This window comes from Panthera tigris, chromosome E1 (genome assembly GCF_018350195.1).
Source record: "Panthera tigris isolate Pti1 chromosome E1, P.tigris_Pti1_mat1.1, whole genome shotgun sequence".
NCBI lineage: Eukaryota > Metazoa > Chordata > Mammalia > Carnivora > Felidae > Panthera > Panthera tigris.
In genome coordinates, this window is record NC_056673.1 from 42,685,459 (window position 1) to 42,709,431 (window position 23,973).

The window sequence follows — 23,973 nt, forward strand, 5'->3', positions numbered from 1 at the left end:
ACCTTGGATTTTGGCGCCTCATCCCAAAACCCTACGCCTGCATCGAACTACAATTCCCAGCATACCACGCGGCCGCCCCGTCGCAGAGTGTCGGCCCAGCCAACCTTGGGGCCCTTCTTTCCCCAAAACGGGGCTGAACGCCCAGGACTTCCGGATAGTGCTGGCCCCCCCCACCCCGGACAGCCTCTCTTCATGATTTCTGGGTATTGTAGTCCACCTTGTTCCGGTTTCTAGGGAATGAGCTGTTCTCAGTTACGTCTCTCTTCACCCCAAAAACTACAAAACCCAGAATATACCGCAAGTTCCTCTCGTCCAATAGGAACCCCTCATGTAGTGAGGCGCGGAGGCCGGCTCTCGCAACTCAAGATGGCGGACGAGAGTGAGACAGCAGTGAAGCCGCCGGCACCTCCGCTGCCGCAGATGATGGAAGGGAACGGAAACGGCCATGAGCACTGCAGCGACTGCGAGAACGAGGAGGACAACAGCTACAGCCGGGGGTAACGATATCCTCGGAGTCCAATTCCCGTCCAGTCTCCCACAACCTGGGTCTCTGGGGTGCGGGGAAGTCACCGGGAGCTTAGTGTAACCCCACCCCCATATTCTTATTGGCTGAGACGTTGGGGTCCTGCCTGGCGATTGGTTGCTGTCTTTGTCATTTACCAGGGTGGGTGCTCAGTATATCAAGGGCCGGAGACATTCAGTACTTTTATTATATAAAAGTTCTTCTGTGTAATGTTCCACTCGTGTGCTTCACCTGCATTCAGGGAAAAGAGCATGTTGGACGATGGTTTCAATGCACAACACGGGTCAGTGTAACAGAACAGTTCAAAGGAACGTTACTTATAGAGGTGTGTGAACAACGTGATTAGCAATAAACGAATAATAAAACATTTCGCTGCAGTTCACCTTCAATGAGGAAATAAATCAGGCTGTACAAACCATAATTATGTTGTAAAATATCACTACAGGAGAAACTCAAAATACAAACTTACCTTATAAAAACCCTACGTGTAATTACTGTATGATAATGTTTTGATGTATTCGGTGCCCGTTGTTCCAAATAATCCATAAGTTTCCTGAACAATATATAATTAGATCCTGGATCTTTGCTCTGTTAACTTTGTGAAATAGCCTCAGAGCTTCAAGAAATTGAGTGATGTATCTTGGTCGGGGGGCTTGGAAGTGGGTTTAATACTGCATCTCCTGTACTTTACAGTTTTGCCTCCTAGTAATATTTGTTGCTTGGGCAGAAGAAATTCATCAGGCATTTCAATGTTGAGTTCTATTTCCAAATCAGGTTTTGTTCTTATAAGCCACACCCTGTCATCCTTCTTTCTTCATATTGTTACAGTGGCTGGTGCTGAAGTTCACTCTGTCCCTGTCTGTCTACATTTACATATATGTTTTTTAGTGGAAAGTTATGTGTAATTTTGGGTGAGTCTGTGGTGGTCTGATTTAGTGTGTGTGTGTGTGTGTGTGTGTGTGTGTGTGTGTGTGTATGTGTATGGTAGTCCCATTTTCATAGCCATGATGTCATTTGCAGTATTAGCAGTCGTCCTGTAGGTAAAAGTAGAAGGTTGAAATCTTTGGATAAACTTAAAAAAAAAAATCTATTGCCTTGTAGAGATGGAAGAACAAAGGATTATTTAGGTAGTTTACAGTTTGCTTGTGATGAATCCTGGGGTTGAAAAGATCTAGCTTTTATGTTTTTTGACCAGAATTAAAAATCACAAGAAGAATGTAGAAAAAAAGAAAGTTTGTTAGATCTGGTTTTATAAGAGTGTGTTCTTTTGCTATAACTCACAACAGATAATAATGTAACAAAAGCCTTGAAACTTGAGATTCCTAAAAAAGAAAGCTTTTAAAGAGGAAATAGGAACAGGAAGAAGGGAAAGTGCAGCCCTCCTGAGTAGAAATCCTAATCATAGATGAGAGTTCTTGAATTCAAAAGTCATTTCAGAAGGGAAAGTATGGCTTTTTCTTTGCTGTGTGTGTAGTCGCTTTTATTTTTCTCTGCTAAACTGTTGCCCTGACCAACATCTATAGCTCTCTAATTGGTTTAGTTCTCTATGATCTGTGAATCACTTTGCAAAACTGTTTGACAGGAAGTTCTGGTTTATTTATAGTACAACAAAGAGGTAACCTTAAAAAAGAACTTTGACAGTGTTTTGTTGTTATTGTTGTTGCACGTGCATATATGGCCTGGATGAACAAATTTATTAGCATCCCAAATCTAGAGGTCTGTGTAAATGAGTTTGGAGGTGGCAGGTGAAAAACAGACGACCTAGCTTGGAGGACAGCCTACTTCTGACACTTGGAATCTAAGGTCAGATCTGAGGTCTTGAATCTGAGGAGTCAATATTTTCTTATTAATTGTCAGAGGAAATGATTTTGGGAAGAAGCAGTGTGGCACAGTGGGAAAAGCATGGATTTTGGGGTCATTCATACCTGGGTTCTAAGCCTGATTCTGACACTTGTCCTGTAACCTTGGGAAAGTTACTTCACCTCCAGTTGTAGGGATTAAATGAGATAACATCCAAATGCAGCCTTGCCCCTCCCTCATGTTCTTTCTTCATATCTTCCCTGTCCTCCTTCCCCCAGCTTGTGCTCTTATCCCATACCCTGTTGTTGTTGTGTGTGTGGTGTTGGGTTTTTTTTTGTTTTTTTTTTTTTTTTTTGTAGCTTTTATAACAGCAGTTAAATAACATGTGTCCAGTCCCTGCCTCACCTGACTGTAAGGTGCCTGAGTACAGGGACCATATCTTTGAGATGCCTGGCACTTAATGGGCATTAGTGAGTCTTTGCTGAGTGAACAAATGGCAAATGTTAAAATCATGGCTCAATGTTAGTGGAATTTCTCCTCTCTGAGGGGAAGAGTGTCACATTTTTCTTACATACACACTTTCTTTCCCCAAATCAGTCTCACTGTAAGCCTTACGACAGTTTTCTGTGAACTGCTTACAGAAATCAGGGATCCTCTCATTTGCCCTGGAAAGTTTCCACTGTTTTGTTTTTGTTTTTTGTTTTGGCTTCTTGAAATTTTTCTTGTCTTTACTTAATATCACTTAAAATGCTTTCAAAAGTGATGTAAAAATTGAAGGGGAATACCTCCTTTCGATGCTAATGAGTCTTAAATACAATATGCAATAAAAGTTAATGAGAGTTTAAACTAATCATTTTCTTAGGCCTTCCTTTTAGAAAGGGCTCATGGTACTTTACAGTAATGAAATAAGCTACGTTCGGGCACTGGAATAATAGGAAATACAGACATGCTAGTATCTTGTGTCCCTTTGTATATAAACTTAGTTCTTCACTTTTCTTATTATGTGTTTTTCCATAATTTATAAATAAACATTTGATGAGTATTAATTTCACATATGCATTGAAACACAAATGTGTGTTCACATGCCTACATGCAAGGTATACGTATATATCTATATGTATCTGCAGTTTTTCTATCAGCTATGTTTTTAAAAACTACCCGACAAGGGCAGGCAGCATTTCCTTCCCAGTTACTTGCCTGACATAAGTTACCCTGAGCAATCGACAGAAGAGTCAGGCTGAAGATAATCTTAATGCTGTATCCCCCTGCAGTTGACAGTTCACCTGTATGATTTAATTTGCTTGTTTGTTTTTAGTGAAAGGCTTTCCAAGAATTGTTATTAAAGGATAAACCTTATCAGCTAGCGTTAGATTTTAGTTTTGGGTTAACAAACAAGTAAAGTTGATTTGGATGATTGGAACAGGAAAGGACTTTGATATTTTGTTCCTAGGATTCTTTTAGGATTTATTTTGCAGTGTCATTGATACCTCTGAAATGCTGGTAAGTTGTCCCTTTGATAAGGGATGTCTCTTTCCTTGTCCAGCTTTCTTTCTCCATCGGGACAGGTTGAGATGAGTTCTTGTAAGTTTACCTCACTAGTCCTGAGCTGTTATCCCTTACGAAGAAACTTAACAGAAAACAGAGGGCTTTTTGCAAGGAAATGCCATAAAGCCAGCCTCTCTTGCTTTTGTTTTATTCTTCAGATTCTCCGAGAGTGGTTCTTTCCATATTTATTTGATGGCCTGTAGCTGCATCTAGCTCTTGGAAACAAGAAGTCTTTTAGGTCCCTTTTTCGTAATTTCTCCCTTCAGCTTTTGGTTTTTCAAAACTAGATCAAAGCAGAAATGAAACGAGAAACCTCATCACTGATATCAAATAAGTGTTCTAATTTTATTTCCCAATTAAGTGGCAATTAAAAAAGAAACTAATCAAGGGCTGCTTCAAAGAGAAGAGACTGGAAAGCAGAAGAAATGAAAAGTAAATGAGAGCCTATTTCAGGGAGACTGCTGCTGGTGGCAGACCAGTTTTGCTGATTTTTCACATTGTTTAACTCATGTGCTCACTCTGAAATTTCCCAGCTTTACCAAATCTGCAGTTAATCCTTCGCCTGCAGACTCCATAGATTTGGGGGCCATAGATGTAATAACTTTAGGAGGACCTCCTTCACAATTCTTCTCTGTAACCTTGTCGGAAATCTCTACCCTGCAGGCGCCTCTTCTGATTCCTCAAGGAAGGTGCTGTTGGGATTGTTGCATTTAAGGCAACACAAAACACGATGTTCTCTAGTGAGAGCAGCCGCAATGGCAACAACAAAAAAGAAGCCAACTAATAAAATTCTTCGCCAGGGTCAGTTCTTGGTTGAAAATTTTTTCTGCTGCTGCTGACTTTGAGAGACAGCTGAGGGGGTTTCACTGTTGCTAAGTGTTTGATAAATGTTATCCGTGGACGCTGGTCGCTGCACTAAGCCCTCTCCATGGATCATGTCATAACAGACTTCACTTACAAACACTGATTTAGCTTTTGTAGTGGCGCTTGAGATTTGCTTCTCTGCTTCCTTTGACACCCCTGGAGGATCCATTCTGAACTTGCTGGATTTCTTTCCCCCACCGCCTTGGTTTCTGCGTCCTGACTCTGCGGCAGTGTGAGTCCTGTCTTTGGGTCCATTCAGCAACCCGTGGACTTTCCCAGGCTAAGGATCCCGTTGGTGATGGAGATGGCCGGCCCCTTTAAACTCTTCTTAATGGATGAGTATCTCTTGCAGAGGCCATTCTAGTGGGTGAAGTTTCTGCCAGCATTGAGTCATTGCTCAGAAGATTACTGAAAGTGATCTCTGAACAGCATTTGATTCGACCTTGGAGTTGCCAGGTTACAGTCTGGCTCACCAAAGCAACCCAGAGGATGTGGAATTTACACTTCTCTCTCAATCCTGTTCTAAACAGCTTAGTATTTCAGAGCTTTTGTGACCCCTAAAGAAACCAGTTAACCTCCATGACAGGAACTGGCTCGTTCACCCTTAAAATTCTGGCTAACTGTCCCGGGAAGGGCCGAGGATGGCAGTGCAAGCAATTTTTGTAATCTCTTCGTACAACCTGCTGTTCTTTTCACAGGCCTCCTGGAGTACCTTGATGGCAGTGCTAAAGTGTTTCAACTTTTCCCATCATCTAGGATTCACAGGCAGTTCTCTATATAAATAACTGATTGGTGGGACTCTGCAGAGTTTGGGGTGTTGCCTGCAGCCACAGCAGTGCAGAGGATAGGCATTTGATAGTGAGTCATGCCGTGTGGTTTCTTCTCGGGTGCCCTCGTATGCCACTTCATTCACCTCGTGGGCCTTTTGAGTACCAACAGGATTACTGGTGAACATATCACACCTCGTAAGTAAATTGATTTGCGGAAGGATTTCCTGAGATCCAAAAGTAGAATCAAAAGAATACTAGAGGCTAGGGTTTATTTAATAGGTTTCTGTGGAAATTTTGAATTTTGGCCCAAAGAATTAACTTCCAGTTTTTAGGGGTAGAAAGTAAGTGACAAAAAGTTGTGAATTTTATTTTCTGAACTCTTTTTTTCTTTGCTCTCCTGGTAAAAACTAAACCCATGGTCTGTGCTTAAGACCTTGGAACCATTTGAAACAGTTTCACTGGCACTTTCTTGTTTTAACTTTCCTAGGAATAGGACAGATCTGAAGGAGGGAGAAGATGACAAATAAGGAAGTTGATAATTTAATAAGAAAGTCGATTGTTTAAAATCTCAACCAGTGGCCCAAAAGAGCACAGCGTCTCTGCTCCTTTCATAGAATATTAACACAGCTGTTCTATGGAAACATTACTGGAGATGTTTTGCTGACCCTCTTTTGGGCTCTAGCTTTTCAGGGTTTTATTTTAGTCTGTTATGCTGGAAAGCAGCAGTCAAGCACATCATTTGTTGAACTGTTAACTGCACTCGGCACGACTGGAGGTGCTGTAGGAAGCAGCTGTATAAGATATCCCTTGCTCAGGAAATTCTTAATCTTATTGGGAAGGTAGGGAGCAACACATTACATGTAGAGTATTAAGTTGTTTGGGAGATCATAATCTTAGATATCAGTGAGAGCTAGGGTAGTCAGAGGAGGCATTCTAAATAAAGCAGGGCTCAGTTTCCTCCTTGCATTACGTGCTCCTCTGATCCACAGAAATTTGTTTTAGGGCCCTGGGTGATGAAATGGTGTTCTTTTGGCTTTGGAGGAGTCTCACATAAGTTCCCATAGAAACAAGACTCTAGTGTTTGGGAAGGAATGGTCCGAGTCTTTCAAGATTGGTGGCTCGTCCCTGGGTACCAGTTGGTTAGTTGATGACCAGTTTGTCTCATGTCTCTGGGCCTTGGTTTCCTCTCTTGTAAACAGCAAGTTAAGCCTGGTGGCCCTGAGATTTCTTCCAGCCCTGGTGGCTGAGCTTGCAGTCACCCACAAGAACAGCTTTCTGTTCCCTCCTGCCACACACCTTTGAGTGGATTTTGTCACCCACTTTGTGTGGATTTTGAGTGGATTCTGTCACTCCTGCCACCCAGGATGGAGAAGGGGCCTGCATTATGAACCGTTCCTGCTTGTGGCATTATCTGGAAGTTCTGTGCTCCTGCTGCTCATTTGTCAGCCTGCCCCTCCCTCCCACCCACTCATACATCCTGGCACTGCATTCTGTTTCTAGAAATCAGCACTAAGGCTCATTCTCTATTCCCTCCCTGAGCTCTGACTTTATACCAGAGCATCCGTAAGGCTTCTGTGTTTGAACTGAGAATATCTTGGTGTTCATTAAAAAATGACATTTCTTGGAGTGCCTGGCTGGTTCAGTCGGTAGAGCATGCAACTCTTGATCTTGGGGTCATGAGTTCGAGGCCCCGTGTTGGGCACAGCGCCTACTTAAATTAAAAAGATATGTATTTTAAGGTTATTTATTTATTTTGAGAGGGAGCGAGAGAGACGAGCAGGGGAGGGACAGAGTGAGAGAGAGAGAGGGAGAGGGAGAATCCCAAGCAGGCTCCCGTGCTGTCAGCCCAGAGCCTGATGCGGGGCTCAGTCCCACAAACTGTAAGATCATGACCTGAGCCAAAATCAAGAGTTAGACGCCTAATCGACTGAACCACGCAGGCACCCCATTAAAAAAATGTTTTTTAATGACATTTGAAAATTAATTTTTTTTAACATTTATTTATTTTTGGGAGACAGAGCATGAGCAGGGGCGGGGGTGCAGAGAGTGGGAGACACAGAATCCGAAGGAGGCTCCAGGCTCCTAGCTGTCAGTACAGAGCCTGCCCTGGGGCTTGAACTCATCAGCTGTGAGATCATGACTTGAGCCGAAGTCTGATGCTCAACTGACGGAGCCACTCAGGCGCCCCTTTAATTTTTTGATTGCTGTCTTCCCCGTTCTGGCTAATTCTGCTAATTCATCCCATATTCACTAGGGTTGGTCTTGAGCTTATCAACTTTAGAATGTAAACTTTAAAATTTTTATGTGAACTCTTATGTCCGTTTCCATTGTAGGGACCCCCTTCCCCCAGGAAGGCAAATTTCACTAACTCTTTCCTCATTATTTTGGAACCAAATAAGCCAAAGTTGGACTTTGATTTTTGTATTCTGTGGTTCTGGCCCATCTCTTTGGAGTGCGTTAAGGTGACTGGCAGGTTTAGAGAGCTCTCTGAGATTTGTTGCAATTTGCAGAATCCCTAGATGTCCTGGGATGCCTAGCAACTGGGTATGGCCCTCAGGTCCCTTTTTAAATGATGCCGAATTCTTAGAGAAGGACTAGCCTGCTTCAGTGGGGTCCTCTGATTTGGTTCTCCCCAAATCCACATTGAAGCTATTCTCTGAAATGGTATTGGCTTCTTAGGACACTTCTTGAAGACTTACAAGGCCTCTGAGCTTGGTTTCTTATGAATAGTTAAAATTGCTATAATCAGCTTGAAAACTAACCCTTTGGAAACCCTTTGGATTTCTTTGGAAATCTCTTCTCTGAGTCCAGTCCATTGTCATCCTGTCTGGACTGTTGACTGTAAGACCATGGTGAGCTCATAATGTGTTCTCATGGATATAGCTCGGTACCTGGCAGCTCAGTGAAAATGACTCTTCTCGCTTTTAACTTCCCTTTGTTCTTCATCTGTCTGTATGCTTGACGTACAAGTTGAAACAGGATTGTTGCTCAGTAAGTACATGTGCAGATTCAAGGCAGTACAAGGGAAATGAAGTTTGCTCTCTGGTTGTAGTTTGAGTCTTAGAGTTTGTCAGACATGTATGTTGGTGATGCATAAAACAGAACAAGTGCTCAGTCTAAGATCCTTCCACAAAAATGGGGTCCATGAGGCAATGGTTACACAGAAGTGTCTCCACTGAATAGCAGAGCAAAAGCAGGAAGATAGTTTTTAAGTGATTTTGCATTCTTGTAAAGATTTCTAAAGTCGGAGGAAGTAATCTCTTCTATTTTCCTTACGTGAAACTGTGTTTAGTAAGTTGGTTAATACACAGCACTTCTTCACCGTGACCTTTTTTATCCACAGAACTTTTGAAAAAATATTTTTTATGGTAATTCATAGACAGGAACTAGGGAACTCATTCCATAAACTGAAATGAATGAGGACTTACAAATTGTATCAACAGTGGGATACTGCTTTGTTTCCTAAATCAACCAGCTTTTAAACCTCATAATGCTTTATATAATCTTGAGAATGAAGTGAGAGTATGTCTGGAATTTAAAAACCACTTAAAGTTGTTATAGGCTGCAAATAGGCCTGTATATGATAACATCATTGAATTATTAAGTGGAAAATTTTTTCTTTAGGCCATAAATGACTTCCTGGTTAATGTTCTTTGCCATGGCCTTGAGGGTTTTGCTGAGCATCTGGTTTTAAGGAGTTCACCTTATCCCCCCTCTGAATTTTATTGGTCTTTCTTTCATGTTATGCATTCTGTGTCTCATTAAGATAATACCTAGAGGGGTGCCTGGGTGGTTCAGTTGGTTAAGCCTCCGACTCTTGGTTTCGGCTCAGGTCATGATCTCACAGTTCTGTGAGTTCGAGCCCCACGTCAGGCTCTGTGCTGACCCTGCAGAGCCTGCTTGGGATATTCTCTCTCTCTCTCTCTCTCTCTCTCTCTCTCTCTCTCTCTCTGCCTCTGCCCCTCCTCTGCTCACGCTCTCTCTGTCTCTCTCAAAATAAATAAACTTAAAATTAAAAAAAAAAAAAGATAATACCTAGGAGTTGCACTTGCATCCTGACTTCATGACCTTACCCTTGGACTAAAGTAACCTCCAGCCTTTGGTAGACCTGACTCCGTAGTCTCCCTACGTCAGGGGCATTGAGAGGCCTGGCAGATGGGTGTAGGCAGTTATCACAGAGCAGGGCAAGGTGAGAGTGAATGAGCTAGTTGGGAACTGAAGGCTCTGGGCCTGAGAAGTTGGGCTTGATACATTCCAGGATAAGAGGCTGCTGTCACTGTAGGCTTTCTAGCATGGGAAGGACACACTTTCTAGCATGGAAACCCTTTTCACAGAGGTAAGTCCCACAGCTGAACAGAGTTTAGGATGATGTAGAAAGATTATGAAGTCCGGGAGATCCAGGAAAGGCTGGAGGTAACTTTTGTCCACATATAAGGTCATGAAGTCTAGACGCCAGTGCTCCTACATGTCCAACAGGAAATGGCAGCACGTGGCTGTAGGTTGCCATCTCCCTCTACAGTACCACTTGCTGTGAGAGGAAAATTAATATTCATAATCACCCCAAGGCATTTAAGACCAGGAAGACTTTCTGAATTACAAAATAAAGCTTAGATGGAATTTGCCATGATGGCATGGAAAACATTTTATGCTATTTTAATTCTTTGAAAATTGATTATCTAGAATATAAAGCAAACCCCCTGCGCTTAGCTGATCCTGCAGATTAGGGCTCAGTGTAGTCTCGGGTGGGACTGCTCATTTTGAGTTTTTAATGGAAGATTTCCAACGAACATGGTAGAGTCGCCTTAGGCATCGCTCCCAGGCTGACAATGCCAAAATCAGTTTAGACATGGCAGACGCCAGCCATAGGTGACCCATGCACAGCACGGGTTTGGACCACATGGGTCCGCAAACTTGTAACGGTACGGCACTATCAATGGGTTTTCCTTAGGATTTCCTTGACAGTATTTTCTTTCTTTTTAGCTTACTTTATTTTAAGAATACAGTGTATAATACACATAACTACAAAATCTGTGTTAATTGACTTTATGTTATCGGTAAGGCTTCTCGTCAACAGTAGGCTATTAGTAGTTAAGACTTTGGGGAATTGAAAGTTGCATGCAGATTTTTGACTCTGTGGGAGATTGGCACCCCTAACCCCTATGTCGTTCGAGGGTCAACTGTACAACCATAATGAGCAAAGCTAGATGCAAAGCGAGCCTTAAAATTCATCCATAAAATAAAGGAAACCCAATACAAAGATAAAATAAAGGAAACCCAGAAATCAACAAGAATTGGGACAAAATATTAGGGAGCAAATGAATGGAAAATGTCAAAGAAGCCCAGTATAGTACATGATTTGTGTGTCAGTGAAGCTATTGATAGAAAACAATGTTAAAAGGCTGTAAGAGACGGTTAAATCTGGCTAAGAGACTGTTTTTGCTGCATTTGTTGGGTGTGTCACGCAGAGGGAAACAGCACAAGGAAGTCGCCTTTAGTAGGCTCACAGGCATGTTTCATGTAATCTCTTTGTGGCAGGAGTGGCTGGGTGCTTCATTGTTGTTTTCCCCAGATCCCCAGTACTGGGTTTTGCCAGTTCTGGGTAATCACACAGCCTGAACCAGCTGATCGTCGTCCTCTGTCCTGCAGGCTTGATGTAGGCAGTTCTCGCGATTGTCTTCCTGGCTTGGACACGGATCGTAGCAACGCAAAACTGCCTTTTTCCTCGTTCCTTCCTCCCTTTCCAGCACCGCCTTGAGCTTCAGATCCAGCTGGGGAAGCTCACTAGACCAATTGCAGTGGGAGGGTGGGAGTGGGGGTGAGGAAGCTTTCCAAAAAGACTGCTATGGGCTGTCATCATTTTAAATTCAGGGCTCTAAGGAAGTATTGGTGGTACGAATGCCCTGCTAACAATTCGTTCGCCTCTGGAGCCAGCACTCTGGCAATCTGGAGAAGAAACACACATAAAATAGAAACAAGAATTGAAAAGTTCCTTCCAAACAAATAGGGCGTTTCTTGCGCAGGCCCCCTCCCACCCCACTCCCACCACCCCCAGAGCTGGTGGGAGTGAGGAGAGCTGTGTCCGCTGGTGTCCTCCAAATGCCCCTTTGGGACCTGGATTCTCTGGTCTGCTTCTGAAGCCAACAGGCCTGATTAAGGAAGGTCTGGCTCCACAGAAAGCTCTTTGTCAGTGTGGCTCAAAACAAATGATTTTTAAAAAACCCTGCATCAGTATTTACTTTGTCTTACAGTGGTTTGAGTCCAGCCAATGACACTGGAGCCAAAAAGAAGAAAAAGAAACAAAAAAAGAAGAAAGAGAAAGGCAGTGAGACAGATTCAGCCCAGGATCAGCCTGTGAAGGTAACAAGGAGGCTCTGTTTTCTTGTGACTGAGAGAGTTGCCTTTTCAGACTAAAGAGTTTGGGGGTGAACGTATAGGAACAATTCAGATTGACAGTCTCCACTGGCATTACTTCAGGATGGAGGAGTTGGACCCCCCTGCTGCCCTCTGCTGCCCTAGACCTAGGTGATGAAACTTCTGTCCGTACCTTAAAAGATGCAGCAGGTTAGACACTGACCCCCAGGCGTGTTGCCCCCTCAGTATGTACAGGTACGGATAGCTGCATGTGGTGCTGTGCTAGGTGCCATAGAGCACTTCCGTCGGAACGGCCCCTGCCGCCTCGAGCAGTGGTTCTCAGTCTTCTCTGTCTCAGGTCCTCGCCAGTGGGAGAAGAAAAGGCCTGTTCTTTTGAAGGCCAACCTTTATATATTGCAAGCATTCTCTTAGCGCCACGGTCATTGTAACGGAACCTGTGAGTCCCACAGTTGAGAACCACTGGCCTAGACCTTACAAGCCTAAGACTGACACACTGACCTGAAATTCAGAAGTATGGGGAGGGATTGGTTGGTTTCTTAAAAGAACAACATTACACAACACAACACAACACCAGCACCTTTTATTTCAGGTGAAGTGCTGCCCCCTTCCGAGTAGACCCCAGGAGAAGCTTAAACATATAATTCCTCTCTACGAATTGCCTCCAAAACAGTGTCTAACCCTCACAAGGAATCCAGTCTCGCTCCAGTATACCTACTGTGTTTGTGCCACGAATGTCACGCTCCATCTTGAATCTCCTACGTAATTGAGAAATGGCTTCAAGTAATTTTTTACCATTCTCAATATCAAATCCACTATGAAAAAAAAAACCACATCCCCACCGTTATTGACCACCGTGTTGGCCAGGTTCTTGCCCGGCGCTTCATTTAAATTAACCCCAAACCTTCAACATCCCTACTAGGGAGGTGGGGGTCTTCCTCGTTCTTAAGATGAGAGCCGTGGCTCAGCCACATCTCTGGGTCAGGGATTCTAGCCCAAGCCCGTGATTTGGCTTTAGAGACTTTTGTTTCATTGTTTGTCTGGGGGTGGGTATTCAGAAGACTCCAGGGGGATTTGAGCTCGAGCATGTATCAGAGTGATTCACTTTGAAATTAGAAATATTTAACAAAACACCATTTACACAGCACCTGCATGCTAGAGCAGGTAGCAGTGAAGAATCTAGGAAAAACAATAAGACGGAGAAAATGAAAATCACTCATAGTCCTGTCTCCAGGAAAGATGCACTGTAAACATGTTCGTTTATGTTCTCCCTGTCCTCTATCTAAATGGGAAAAGAAAACAGTAAAGTAAAAATATCAGAAGAAATTATGAGTATTTTTATATCATCGTAAGCCTGACATAAGACCCAGAAACCATAAGAGAAAAATTGACAAATTTAAAACTTTTCTGTAAAAGTTAAAAAGATAAACAACAGGCTGGAAAAATATTTGTAATACATGAACCAGTTTAAACTAATGAAATGAGTAGGCAGTTTACAAAATTAAAACTGTTCCATCACTGTATGAAAAGATGGTTAAATTCACAATGAATGAAAGAAAATTAAAGCAATATTTTTTTTTCTCCTAGATTGGTAGAGTTTTAAGATTTGGCAAATCTTATGATGAGGGTAAGGAGAAACATGTGCTCACTTGGTTATTAATTGATATTAGTTAAATGAACACACTGTTCATTGCGCTATTGGTTGATACTCTGTTTTTAGAGAGCAAGTTGATGATATATAATTTCAAACGTGCATATCCTTTGACCCAGCACGCCTTTTTCTTAGGCTTTCTCCTACAGAAATATGTATCCCAGTGAACAAAAATAGATGTACAAGAAGGTTCATTACAGCATTGTGTGTAAAGCTGAAGAACAAAACCACAGAAATGCCCATCGGTGAGAGACTCACTGAATATACTATGGTCCGGGCACAAAGTGGACTCAGTTGTTAGAATAAGCAGGTCTGTGTGTCCACATGGAAGGGTCTCTAAGACATAGTGTTTAAAGAACAGCTTGTAGAATAATACCATATGATCCAGTTCTAGTTTTTGAAAATGTGTGTGTGTGTGTATGTGTGTGTGTGTGTGGAGCCTGCATGCAAAAAAGCCTGAAATTATATTTGCCTCTTTTCACCCTACCTCCTAAATTAAGACTGTTGATGACAAGGATTATATTTAAGGGGTGGGATTGTTGGTTTTTTACTTTCTGTATGTTTTACACATTTCTGCAGTGTTTGAAATTTGACACTGAGCACGTATTCCTTTTGCCATCAGACATCATGAGACCAAGAAGGAGAAACCCAGTGGGAAGCACCCACCTTTCAAATAGCCCATCGCCAACCACTCTTTTCCCAGTTGTCGTATGACACCTGACCTCTGGGATTGGGATGGAGGAACCACGCCCCTTCCTTGAGTTGCACCCCTTAACTACTGAATTAGTGATTAATCAAAAGTGCTTGTTAACATAATGGGCCTTTTCTCTCCCCAACTTTGTCTTGTCCAGATGAACTCTTTGCCAGCAGAGAGGATCCAGGAAATACAGAAAGCCATTGAACTGTTTTCAGTGGGTCAGGGACCTGCCAAAACCATGGAGGAGGCTAGCAAGCGAAGCTACCAGTTCTGGGACACACAGCCTGTCCCCAAACTGGGTATGTATGTGCTTTCTTCCCCTGGTGAGGGCGAGGGATGTATCTTAGCCGTGCTTAGGATGCCTTGCTGAATCTGTGAGGGAGGACAGTAGAGTCCTGGACTTCCTTCGTGGTTATTTTTAGAAGGTGGTCTTTAAAATGTAGTATAGAAATGACTAGGGGTGCCTGGCTGGCTTATTCGGTTAAGCATCCTACTCTTGATTTTAGCTCAGGTCTTGATCTTAGGGTCATTCGTGAGTTCAAGCCCCAAGTTGGGCTCCACGCTGGGTGTGGAGCCTACCTTTTTTTTTTTTTTTTTTAATGTTTATTTATTTTTGAGAGAGCAAGCACAAGCAGGGGAGGGCCAGAGGGGGAAGGAGGGGACAGAGGATCTGAAGAAGGGTCTGTGCTGACAGCAGAGAGCCTGACTCGGGGCTCGAACTCACAAACCATGAGATCATGACCTGAGCTGAAGTCAGACGCTTGACAGGCACTTAACCAGGTATCCCTGGTTTGGAGCCTACTTAAAAAAAAAAGGAATGGAAAAGACTAATGTTCAGGGACCTTACTATTTCACAGGAGTTCATGTTGAGAACAAATACTGATTCTTTTAGTCCATCGTCATCTACTGTAAGTCACAAAGAAAAACAGTATATTGGCACACGGTCAGTGGAGATGTGTGCCTATGGGTCTGTCTTCCCACAAAGAGTTTTACGGAGGGGCTGTCTTGTTTATCTGGGCAGATGTCTCATCCTGGGTTGGGCTGAGTCCCCAGCCTCTTCCCTTTGTCAGCCAGTGCACGCTTACCGACTGCAGGTAAATTTGACATTTGCTTAACCACAATTGTTCAACCCCTGGAAATACCCTGTGCAGGTTTGGTTGGCACTCTTTAAAACAGCTATACTGAACTCTGAAAGGGGTGGGACAGGCAGAAAATGTAAAGAGATGACATAACAGGCGAGTTAGAGATTCCTGCTGAGACCAAGCCATAGCTAACGTTGATGGCTAACTTCAGATGCTGCTGTTGACAAAAAGTTTCTGGAGTGGTTACATCACAATTCGGGGCCCGATTTCTATTTTCTCTGTGACTGAGAAAGTAAGTATGTTGAAAAAACATGGGTTCAGATACCAAATGTAAGTGGCCTTCAGGTTGTGCATGTACTGATCGCCTCCAGGATGTTTGGTCTGGAGGAGGGGGCAGGGGCAGGGTAGCACCAGAGACTGGAGAGGGGAGAGGGGAAAGGGGCAGCTGGAATAGATAACGGGGATTATCTATTCCAGAGGTGGGAAGTATGCGACACGGGGAGGTGCTACTCAAAGTGTGATCCTCAGGCCAGCAGAGTGGGCATTGCTTAAAAGCTTATAGACATGCAGACTCTGAGGCCTCACCCCAGACCTGTGGAGTCCGAACTTGCAGAGGATTTGTGTCCACTTTGGAAGTTTCAGAAACTACTCTAGAGCAGATGCAGTTCTTGGACAGTGTAATCATAATCCAGAAGCAAGCTGAGGTGTGCCCCTCAGGGGGTGGAAAGCAAAAACACTGCCTGGATGGTGAGGAGCGGTGAATCGGCAGCGGGCATTATTCTAGAACCCTGTCCCGACCCACCTGCTTGTCTGTCAGGCTGCCCAGGGCAGCCAGGCCCCAGGCCCACTGGCTAAGCCCTCCAAGAAGGCTTTGGATCACAGCAATGCTGTTACTAGGGCATTACTAGAAACGGGTCCCAGGGACTACTCCCCACCAAGGAGTAGGAAGAATGCAGACAGCAGCACACTCCGCCTCTGAGCGAGATGCACGACAGCATTTTGTGGTGGCTGCCAGGCATCTTGGCCCAGTTTTCAGATGGGGCTTGGGGGTTTTGGTCTGGTTTTATTCTTCATTAGGAATTTGCAAATGGGTAACTTAGCTTCATTCTTCATAGACATGGAACCCGGTAAAGAGGTAAATTGAGATCCATGGACTTCTGTTCCTCATTAGTCCTGTTACACTGTGTTGTTTGCCTCAGTTTCTCCTCCTGTAAGTATAGAGAGTGCTCCAGGGGTTGTCAGAAAGTTCACGAGAAAGCCACACATTTGCTCCTGAGAGCTTCCTGACGCTTTCAGGAAGGTGGAGCGAGGTCAGCTGTATTTCTTCTGGGTGTGCCTTCTGGGCCATCTACAGTGTGGGGTGCTGGGGAAGGGCCAGTGCCCTGAGCACCTGACCAGTCTGCCTTTCAGGTCCACGGTCAGGCCCAAATGAAGGATTCCGTTGTTTTAGTGAGTTAGCCCCGCAGAAAGCACCACATTACAGGCTTCGTTCGGTCGTGTGGCTGACATGTCAGCCTAGTTCTTCCAAGTATCCTGAGGGTAGTGCGACTTACAGCTTCTTGCTGTGATTTTTTTCCCCTGAGGTGGGGCCAGTGATCATGCCTATCAAGTGTACTGTTTACTCCCCACCTTGTTGGGAGAGGTAAGATTAGGTTGTATTCCACTGAAGAGACCTGGAATTCTTGAGAAGTTTACAGCCATCCTAAGTTCACCACAAAGGGCCTTCTAAATAGCATGTTTTAGGCTGTGTGACCGTTCTGTGTTCCCAAATACAAGCATAACTCTGTTCCCAAATAAACTTTTCAGATCATGTCCTTCTACTTTTTCAAAGTCCCCACTTTCCCACTGTAGTAGAGGCATGTGGAACCCTCTCTTTTCCCCCTCATCTCCGTGGATTGGAATCTCGTCACTCTTAGGTTAGTTTTAATTTTTTTTATGTATTTAATGTGTTTTAAGATTTTATTTATTAAAAAATGTATTTTTAATGTTTATTCTTTTGAGAGAGAGAGAGCGTGCGAGCAGGGGAGGGGCAGAGAGAGAGGGAAACACAGACTCTGAAGCAGGCTCCAGGCTCTGAGCTGTCAGCACAGAGCCCGACATGGGGCTGGAACTCACGAACCACAAGATCGTGACCTGAAACAAAGTGGACGCTTAACTGACTGAGCCACCCAGACGCTCCTTAAAGATTTTATTTTTAAGTAATCTTTACACCCAACGTGGGGCTAGAAGTCACAACCCCGAGATCAAGAGCCACATGCTCTACTGACTGAGTCAACCAGGTGTCCCTTAGATTAGTTTTTATAAGTAGCTACCCAAGGGAGGACTTGGACTTGTACGTAGTTTCTCTGGGCTCCGAGAGAGAAGCCTCCCCACTCTTACCTTCATCCATGCCCTGTTCGTTTGGTTTAAAGTCTCCCAAATTTGGGGGTGCCTGGGTGGCTCAGTTAAGCGTCTACCTTCAGCTTGGGTCACGATCTTGCAGTTTGTGGGTTCGAGCCCCGTGTGGGGCTCTCTGCTGTAAGCTCAGAGCCCTCTTGGGATCCTCTGTCCCCCTCTCTCTTCCTGTCCCACTCACACACGAGCTCGCGCTCTCTCTCTCTCTCTCTCTCTCTCAAAAATGAGTAAACATTTAAAAATAAGATAAAGTCTCTGCATGCCTGGGTGGCTCTGTCGGTTAAGCGTCTGACTTCAGCTCAGGTCATGATCTCATGGTTTGTGAGTTTGAGCCCTACGTCGGGCTCTGTGCTGACAGCTCAGAGCCTGGAGCCTGCTTCGGATTCTGTGTCTCATTCTCTCTGCCCTTCCCCCACTGTGCCCTGTCTCTATCAAAAATAAATAAATTTAAAAAAAAAAAAAAAAAAAAAAAAAAAAGATAAAGTCTCCCAGATCTCACATTCTTTGTTTCCGAGTCCTTCATGGTTGCTGCATTGTGTGGTTTTGAATCTTTGATGTTGGAAGACAGAACGTTGTGGGGAAAGGGTACAGAAAGAAACCCTCTGAAAATCCAAGGTTTTCTTTTTTAAAGTTTCCAGCACCCTCAGTTGGCTACTTGGTTTGGGTGGTCTAGAGATCATTGGCTGCACTCCCAGCATGCTCTGAGGCAGCCTTCCACACCGATGCAGCAGGAGGCAGTCAAGAGCCCTGAGAAGCTGGAGGATAGGTCACTCCCTGCAGGTGGAAGCCTTGAAGCTAGGCTGGCAGGAGAACATTGCAGGAGCCTATGGCCACTTCTGCGCTTCATTGGCACCTTAGACTATGAAGCTTTCTAAGTATTTCCTGTAACTCTGCTTTGTCAGCTATGTGTCGAAGATATCAAACAGCCTTGAGGCAACCTGGGAGAACTGGTTTGTCATTGTCGGGGGCCCTCATCTTGCTGGGTGGCAGGTGCCCGTGATGATGAGGACCTATGCTGTTGTATTCATCAGCTCCCACCCCAGAACTGGCACATTCTGGGACTCCATGAACATGTGATGAAGGAGTGTGATGAATGGAAATGCTTGTTGCTTAGAGTGCCTAGTAACCAGCATAAGTGAAAAGATTCAGCCTTTTTTTTTTTTTTTTTTTTTTTTTTTTTTAATGTTTATTTTTGGGAGAGAGCAAGAGAGAGAGCGTGAGCAGGGGAGGGTCAAAAGAGAGAGAGGGAGACCTAATCTGAAGCGGGCTACAGGCTCTGTGCCATCAGCACAGAGCCTGACGCAGGGCTTAAACTCACAAGCCGTGAGTTTGTGACCTGAGCCCAAGCCGGATGCTTACCCGAGTAAGCCATCCAAGTGCCCCTATTTTTTTTAAGTAAGCTCCACACTCAGTATGGAGCTCAGTGCGGGGCTTGAACTCATGACCCAAGATCAAGAGTCAGACACTTGGGGTGCCTGAGTGGTTCATTTGGTTAAGCGTCTGACTCTTGAATTTGGTTCAGGTCTTGATCTCATGGTTCTTTTTTTTTTTTTTTTTACTTATTTCAAAGTTTTTTGTTTTGTTTTTAATTTATTTTGAGAGAGACAGAGCTTGAGCTGTGGAGGGATGGAGAGAGAGGACGGATATCCCAAGCAGGCTCTGTAGAGTCAGCACAGAGCCCGATGTGGGGTTCGAGCCCATGAAACCCATGAGATCATGACCTGAGCTGAAATCAGGAGTTGGACGCTCAACCAACTGAGCCACCCAGGTGCCCCATGATCTCACGGTTCTTGAGTTCAAGCCCTCCATCGGGCTCTGTGCTGACAGCACGGGGAGCCTGCTTAGGGTTCTTTCTCCCTCTCTCTGCCCCTCCCCTTCTTGCACGGGCATGCTCATTCATTCTCTTTCTTTTTCTCTCTCTCTCAAAATAAATAAACATTAAAAAAAAAATCGGATGCTTAACCGACTAAGTCACCCAGGTACCCCTGAAAAGATTTAGCCTTGAGATTATTGTAGTACAGTGGGAAGACCACCACTATCTTGTCCATGGAAATCATTTAGAAAAAAATAAAAAGATTCTGAAGTTAGGGGCACCTGGATTGCTCAGTTGGTTGAGTGTCCCAACTCTTGAGATCATGATCTCAGGTCATGATCCCAGGGTCCCACATTGGGCTCTGTGCTGGGTGTGAAGCCTGCTTGGGATTCTCTCTCTCCCTCTGCCCCTGTCCCCAATTTGTGCTCTCCCGCAAATAAATAAAGTTTCTGGAGTTAAATGTATTTTAGAAAGGGTATAAATTCAATAGAAGGCCGGGAACATCAACCAGCACCTCAACAAGACTAGCGTAGAAATCTTAGTACTTTCCAAGGGTCTAGCCCTCAACTTTGTAGCCTCCCAAAATTTTGCATGGTGGTGAATTAGAATTAGATTGACTTATATTCAATTAATTCACAAGGGCCACTTTATGAATAAATCAGAAGGCCAGTTTCTAAACTAGGGTAGAAAAATATAACCTCTTTCCCAAGCAAACCTACTGGGGAGCCTGATGTAAATAGGAGGTAGCTGGACGCTTCCTTGCTATGTGGCCTCGCTGTTGCTTGTGCTTTCCAGTTTGTGACTCTTAGCGTGTTGGTAATGATTTGTTTATGAAATATTCACCAGAAGATGGGACATCTCGTGGGAACAGGGACCTTGTCTTTTCCCTGCCGTATCCCAGTGCACGACATCCGAAGCAGGGTGTTGTTCACGAAATGTGTTGAGTGAGAGAAAGTTAGATGGTCAGTCCCAAACAGTGTTGTCCTCAGCTCATAGCCTGAGCTGGCCGTTTCCGCTATCCCTGCCCCATGGGTCCGTGACCGGGGAGGGTCTGCAGCTGCCTGTTACACATTAGAATGACATGTTTGGGCCAGGGGTCTGAAAGTCAGGAAAAGCCCAAATTGAGTGCCTAGTGTGTACAGAGCCTGATGCTGGGAGCAAGCAGTGTGGGTCCCTTCTGAAGGCTCAGTTTTCAAAGCACGATAAACGTTGCCTTCTTCCAGTTGTGACTATGAATGAGCTATGAATTGTGACTATGAATGAGCTATGAATTGTAGACACTAAATAATTCCAAGGGCCAAAATTAAGTGGTCGATTTGTTCAGGTGTCTCACATGAGTCCATTTGGGCTGCGTGCGGGTATCAGGCCTGTATCGTCTGACACCCCCAAGCGCTCTCCACACACTCCACAGAGGAGGGGTGTCCGTCCAGAGTGGGGATGTCATGTCAAGGGTAACTTCCTGGCAGCGTTGTGTGGATTCAGTGATTGAGCCTAAAGATACTCGCAGGACTCTGTAAACACTGAGGGGCCAAGTTGGCGGCAGCAGTTAACTGGCCCACGTTGCTGAAAGCCAAGGCTGGCAGGGCCAAGATTGAGCCTGGCGCCTCGATGCCATCATCTGGTTCAGCAGTGGGCCCGGTACATTGTTGCTGTCGACACAAAAGCAGCCTTGTTGCAACTCCTTATAAATCCATCCAGGTTGATGGGCCTGAGCCAGGACCATGAGAGTTGTTTTTACACCAGCCGGGAGGCAGGAAGCCAAATTAGTCAAGATAAATGTTTGTCATTTAGTAACCGAAGGGAGATTTAAAAGAATTTCCAAAAAACCAAGCACCTTGGATCTTAGTGATTATTCTGAAGCTTTGCCACGAGTTGGCTCTCAGTTGGGGACGAAGGGTAGCTGGAAAGATGGTCTGCAGTTGCCAAGCACAGAGTGTTCTTCAGATGGAGGGCTCCTGGGGACAGGAGGAATTTGCTGCGGTCGATGTCTAAGCTGAGCCCCCGCTTGCCTCCCCCGGGAGACAGAGGGTGAGGCTCTGCGCTCTTCTTCCAGGAGAAGTGGTGAACACCCATGGCCCCGTGGAGCCTGACAAAGACAACATCCGCCAGGAGCCCTACACCCTGCCCCAGGGCTTCACCTGGGATGCCTTGGACCTGGGGGACCGTGGTGTGGTGAGTAGGCCTGGGCAGCCCGCAGTGTGGATCGAGTGCCACTTTGAGTGAGCCCTGCTGTCATACGGAGACAGCTACTACTCAAGACTTTCTCAAGGACTCTGTTGAGAGCCAATCAAAGCAGGTCGGAGCAGACACACCCCTCTCCCACCCCGGTCCCCTGTCTTTTACCTCTGGGGCCTGCCTGAGATGCCCCATTAAATAGCCCTTGGCTTCTCGGGCAGGTGGAGAGTTAAGCTCTGTAGCTCCCTAGAGTAATACCCTTCTGCCATGTGTTCATTTGTCTCGTTCCTCTTTTCATCTGTTCCCTGTCGTAACGACGCCGTGGCTGGTTAGTTGGCTGACACTGACATTCTTGCCCTGCCCCTCTGTGTACTTGGGTCACGGCCGCTCTACTTCTCCGTGGCTCAGTTTCCTAGTACAGCTGGGGTGCTTGTTCCAAAAGAGTCCGTGCCATGCCTGGAGTGAAAAGGGTTTATGAGATGAAACGTGGTTTTTGATAGTTTACCTTGTTCCTCCGAAAAGCTTTGAGCCCCAGGACGTCGGGCAGAGTGGTTCTGAGGCCGCCCCTTGTCTCTCTGCAGCTGAAAGAACTCTATGGCCTCCTGAATGAGAACTATGTGGAGGATGATGACAATATGTTCCGGTTCGACTACTCCCCGGACTTTCTGCTGTGGTGAGCTGTGAGGGCTTCCTGGCTCGGGTGGGCGTGGGGCAGGGCCACCGCAGCGGGCCCACTTTCTCATCCCTGCTAAGAACCAGCCTTCAGTCGCAAGCTAGTGTGTCTAGTTTGAATCCCCACATCTGAAGGAGAGAGGGTTGCTTTCAGTGGAGCTAAGAGTCAAAACCTTATTTGAGGGAGAATGACTGGGTGAGGGAGGCCTTTGTGGCATCAGTACCCAGAAGAGATTGGTGTGTTGTGTGGTGACTTTGTGTAAGAGGGGAAGGAGGGACGAGACCTACTGAGATTTCAAAAGAAAGAAAGGTCCTTTTCTATCCAGTTGCTGAGCCTGCCCGGTTATATGAAAATGGCCTTGCCTGGCTGAGCCATCCAGCCTCCTGGGGCCATGTTTAGTATCCAGGAATGTAGAGGCCTGAGGCCGAAATGGAGAGGGATGACTGCCTGAAAAGGGAAGACTGGGCAGGCAGAAAGAGGGGGTGATGGTGTCCGGGGGACAGGTGGAGACCAGAGCTCTGGGTTCTCTGTGATCTGCTCCCAACCACAGGACCCACTGGAGTCTGAGCCAGTGAGGCCCGTCCTCCAGCGTAAGCTGTCATGGTGAGTGAGCACAAAGAAATTGGATCGGGTGCGAAGTCCTTAGTGTGACAGCTTGGATTGGGTGGGTAAGTAAGCCAAATGGGCCGAGCTGCAGGAAGGGGCTCTGGCTCAATCCCATGTGTGTCCCGGAGGGCTTGGCCCTATGGAGAATTTAGCTGGTTACCCCCAGGGAGGTGTAGCAGGAGCTTAGAACAGACTCAGCTCTGGAGCCCAAGCAGCCTGCCCAGCCCACTGGTCAGCAGCACCATGGCCTCTGTCTCTCTTCTAGGGCTCTCCGGCCGCCTGGCTGGCTCCCCCAGTGGCACTGCGGGGTTCGAGTGGTCTCAAGTCGGAAACTGGTCGGGTTCATCAGTGCCATCCCAGCAAACATCCACATCTATGACACGTAAGCACCAGCACCACCCCCTGCGCCCCACATCCCCACCATCCTGCTTGGTCTGGGAGCGAGGGAAGAAAAGATATACGTACCTTCCACAAAAGGAAGGGTGAAGATCCCTTGAAGGGAGGGAACTCAGGTCCTGGGGATAGAAATTCATCATAGGAACCGTGTGTTTTGCTCTGAGTTGTTGCTGGTTCTCTCATTTGTGTCCTGGGCTGAACAGGGTCCACCCTGAGGACCAGCGTGCTACCTGCACAGGGACTCAGTGTTTGCGCTTGCACCCGTCACGTGGTGGTGCACTTGAACAGCTTCAGAAACAGGCCGGAGCCAGTGTGACTCAACATCCACACCCTCACGGGACCTCCGAGCTCTGGTCTTCACATTTTCCCTGGAAACATCAGAACTATCTGCTGCAGTCTTCTGGGCTTACAGGCCTCAGATTCTAGTGGGAGTCAGAACCCTTGAAATTCCCGGATAGCCCTTGACTTAACTCTGAGGTGCCCTGCCAGCTAAAGGTGGGCATCCTGCTATTGGGGATCCATGAGGTAGATCCTGGCGGTGCCTTCAGATAAAGGGGTTTGCTTGAGCCCCACCTCCCATGGAAAGCGCGGTCTGCTTGAAGGGAGTGGGTTCCT

General features: G+C 45.6%; 1 protein-coding gene across 1 annotated transcript in view; it reads left to right on the forward strand.

Annotated features, from left to right (window-relative positions):
• Nucleotides 1–110: 110 nt before the first annotated feature.
• NMT1 (N-myristoyltransferase 1) overlaps nt 111–23,973 on the forward strand; it is a 33,791-nt gene continuing 9,928 nt past the window's right edge. The window contains exons 1-7 of the mRNA XM_007093832.3: nt 111–203; nt 320–497; nt 11,751–11,859; nt 14,374–14,518; nt 21,562–21,680; nt 22,265–22,356; nt 23,228–23,344. Of these exons, the coding sequence (XP_007093894.2) occupies nt 367–497; nt 11,751–11,859; nt 14,374–14,518; nt 21,562–21,680; nt 22,265–22,356; nt 23,228–23,344 (713 nt within the window). The 5' untranslated portion in view covers nt 111–203; nt 320–366. The remainder of the gene's footprint in view (nt 204–319; nt 498–11,750; nt 11,860–14,373; nt 14,519–21,561; nt 21,681–22,264; nt 22,357–23,227; nt 23,345–23,973) is intronic.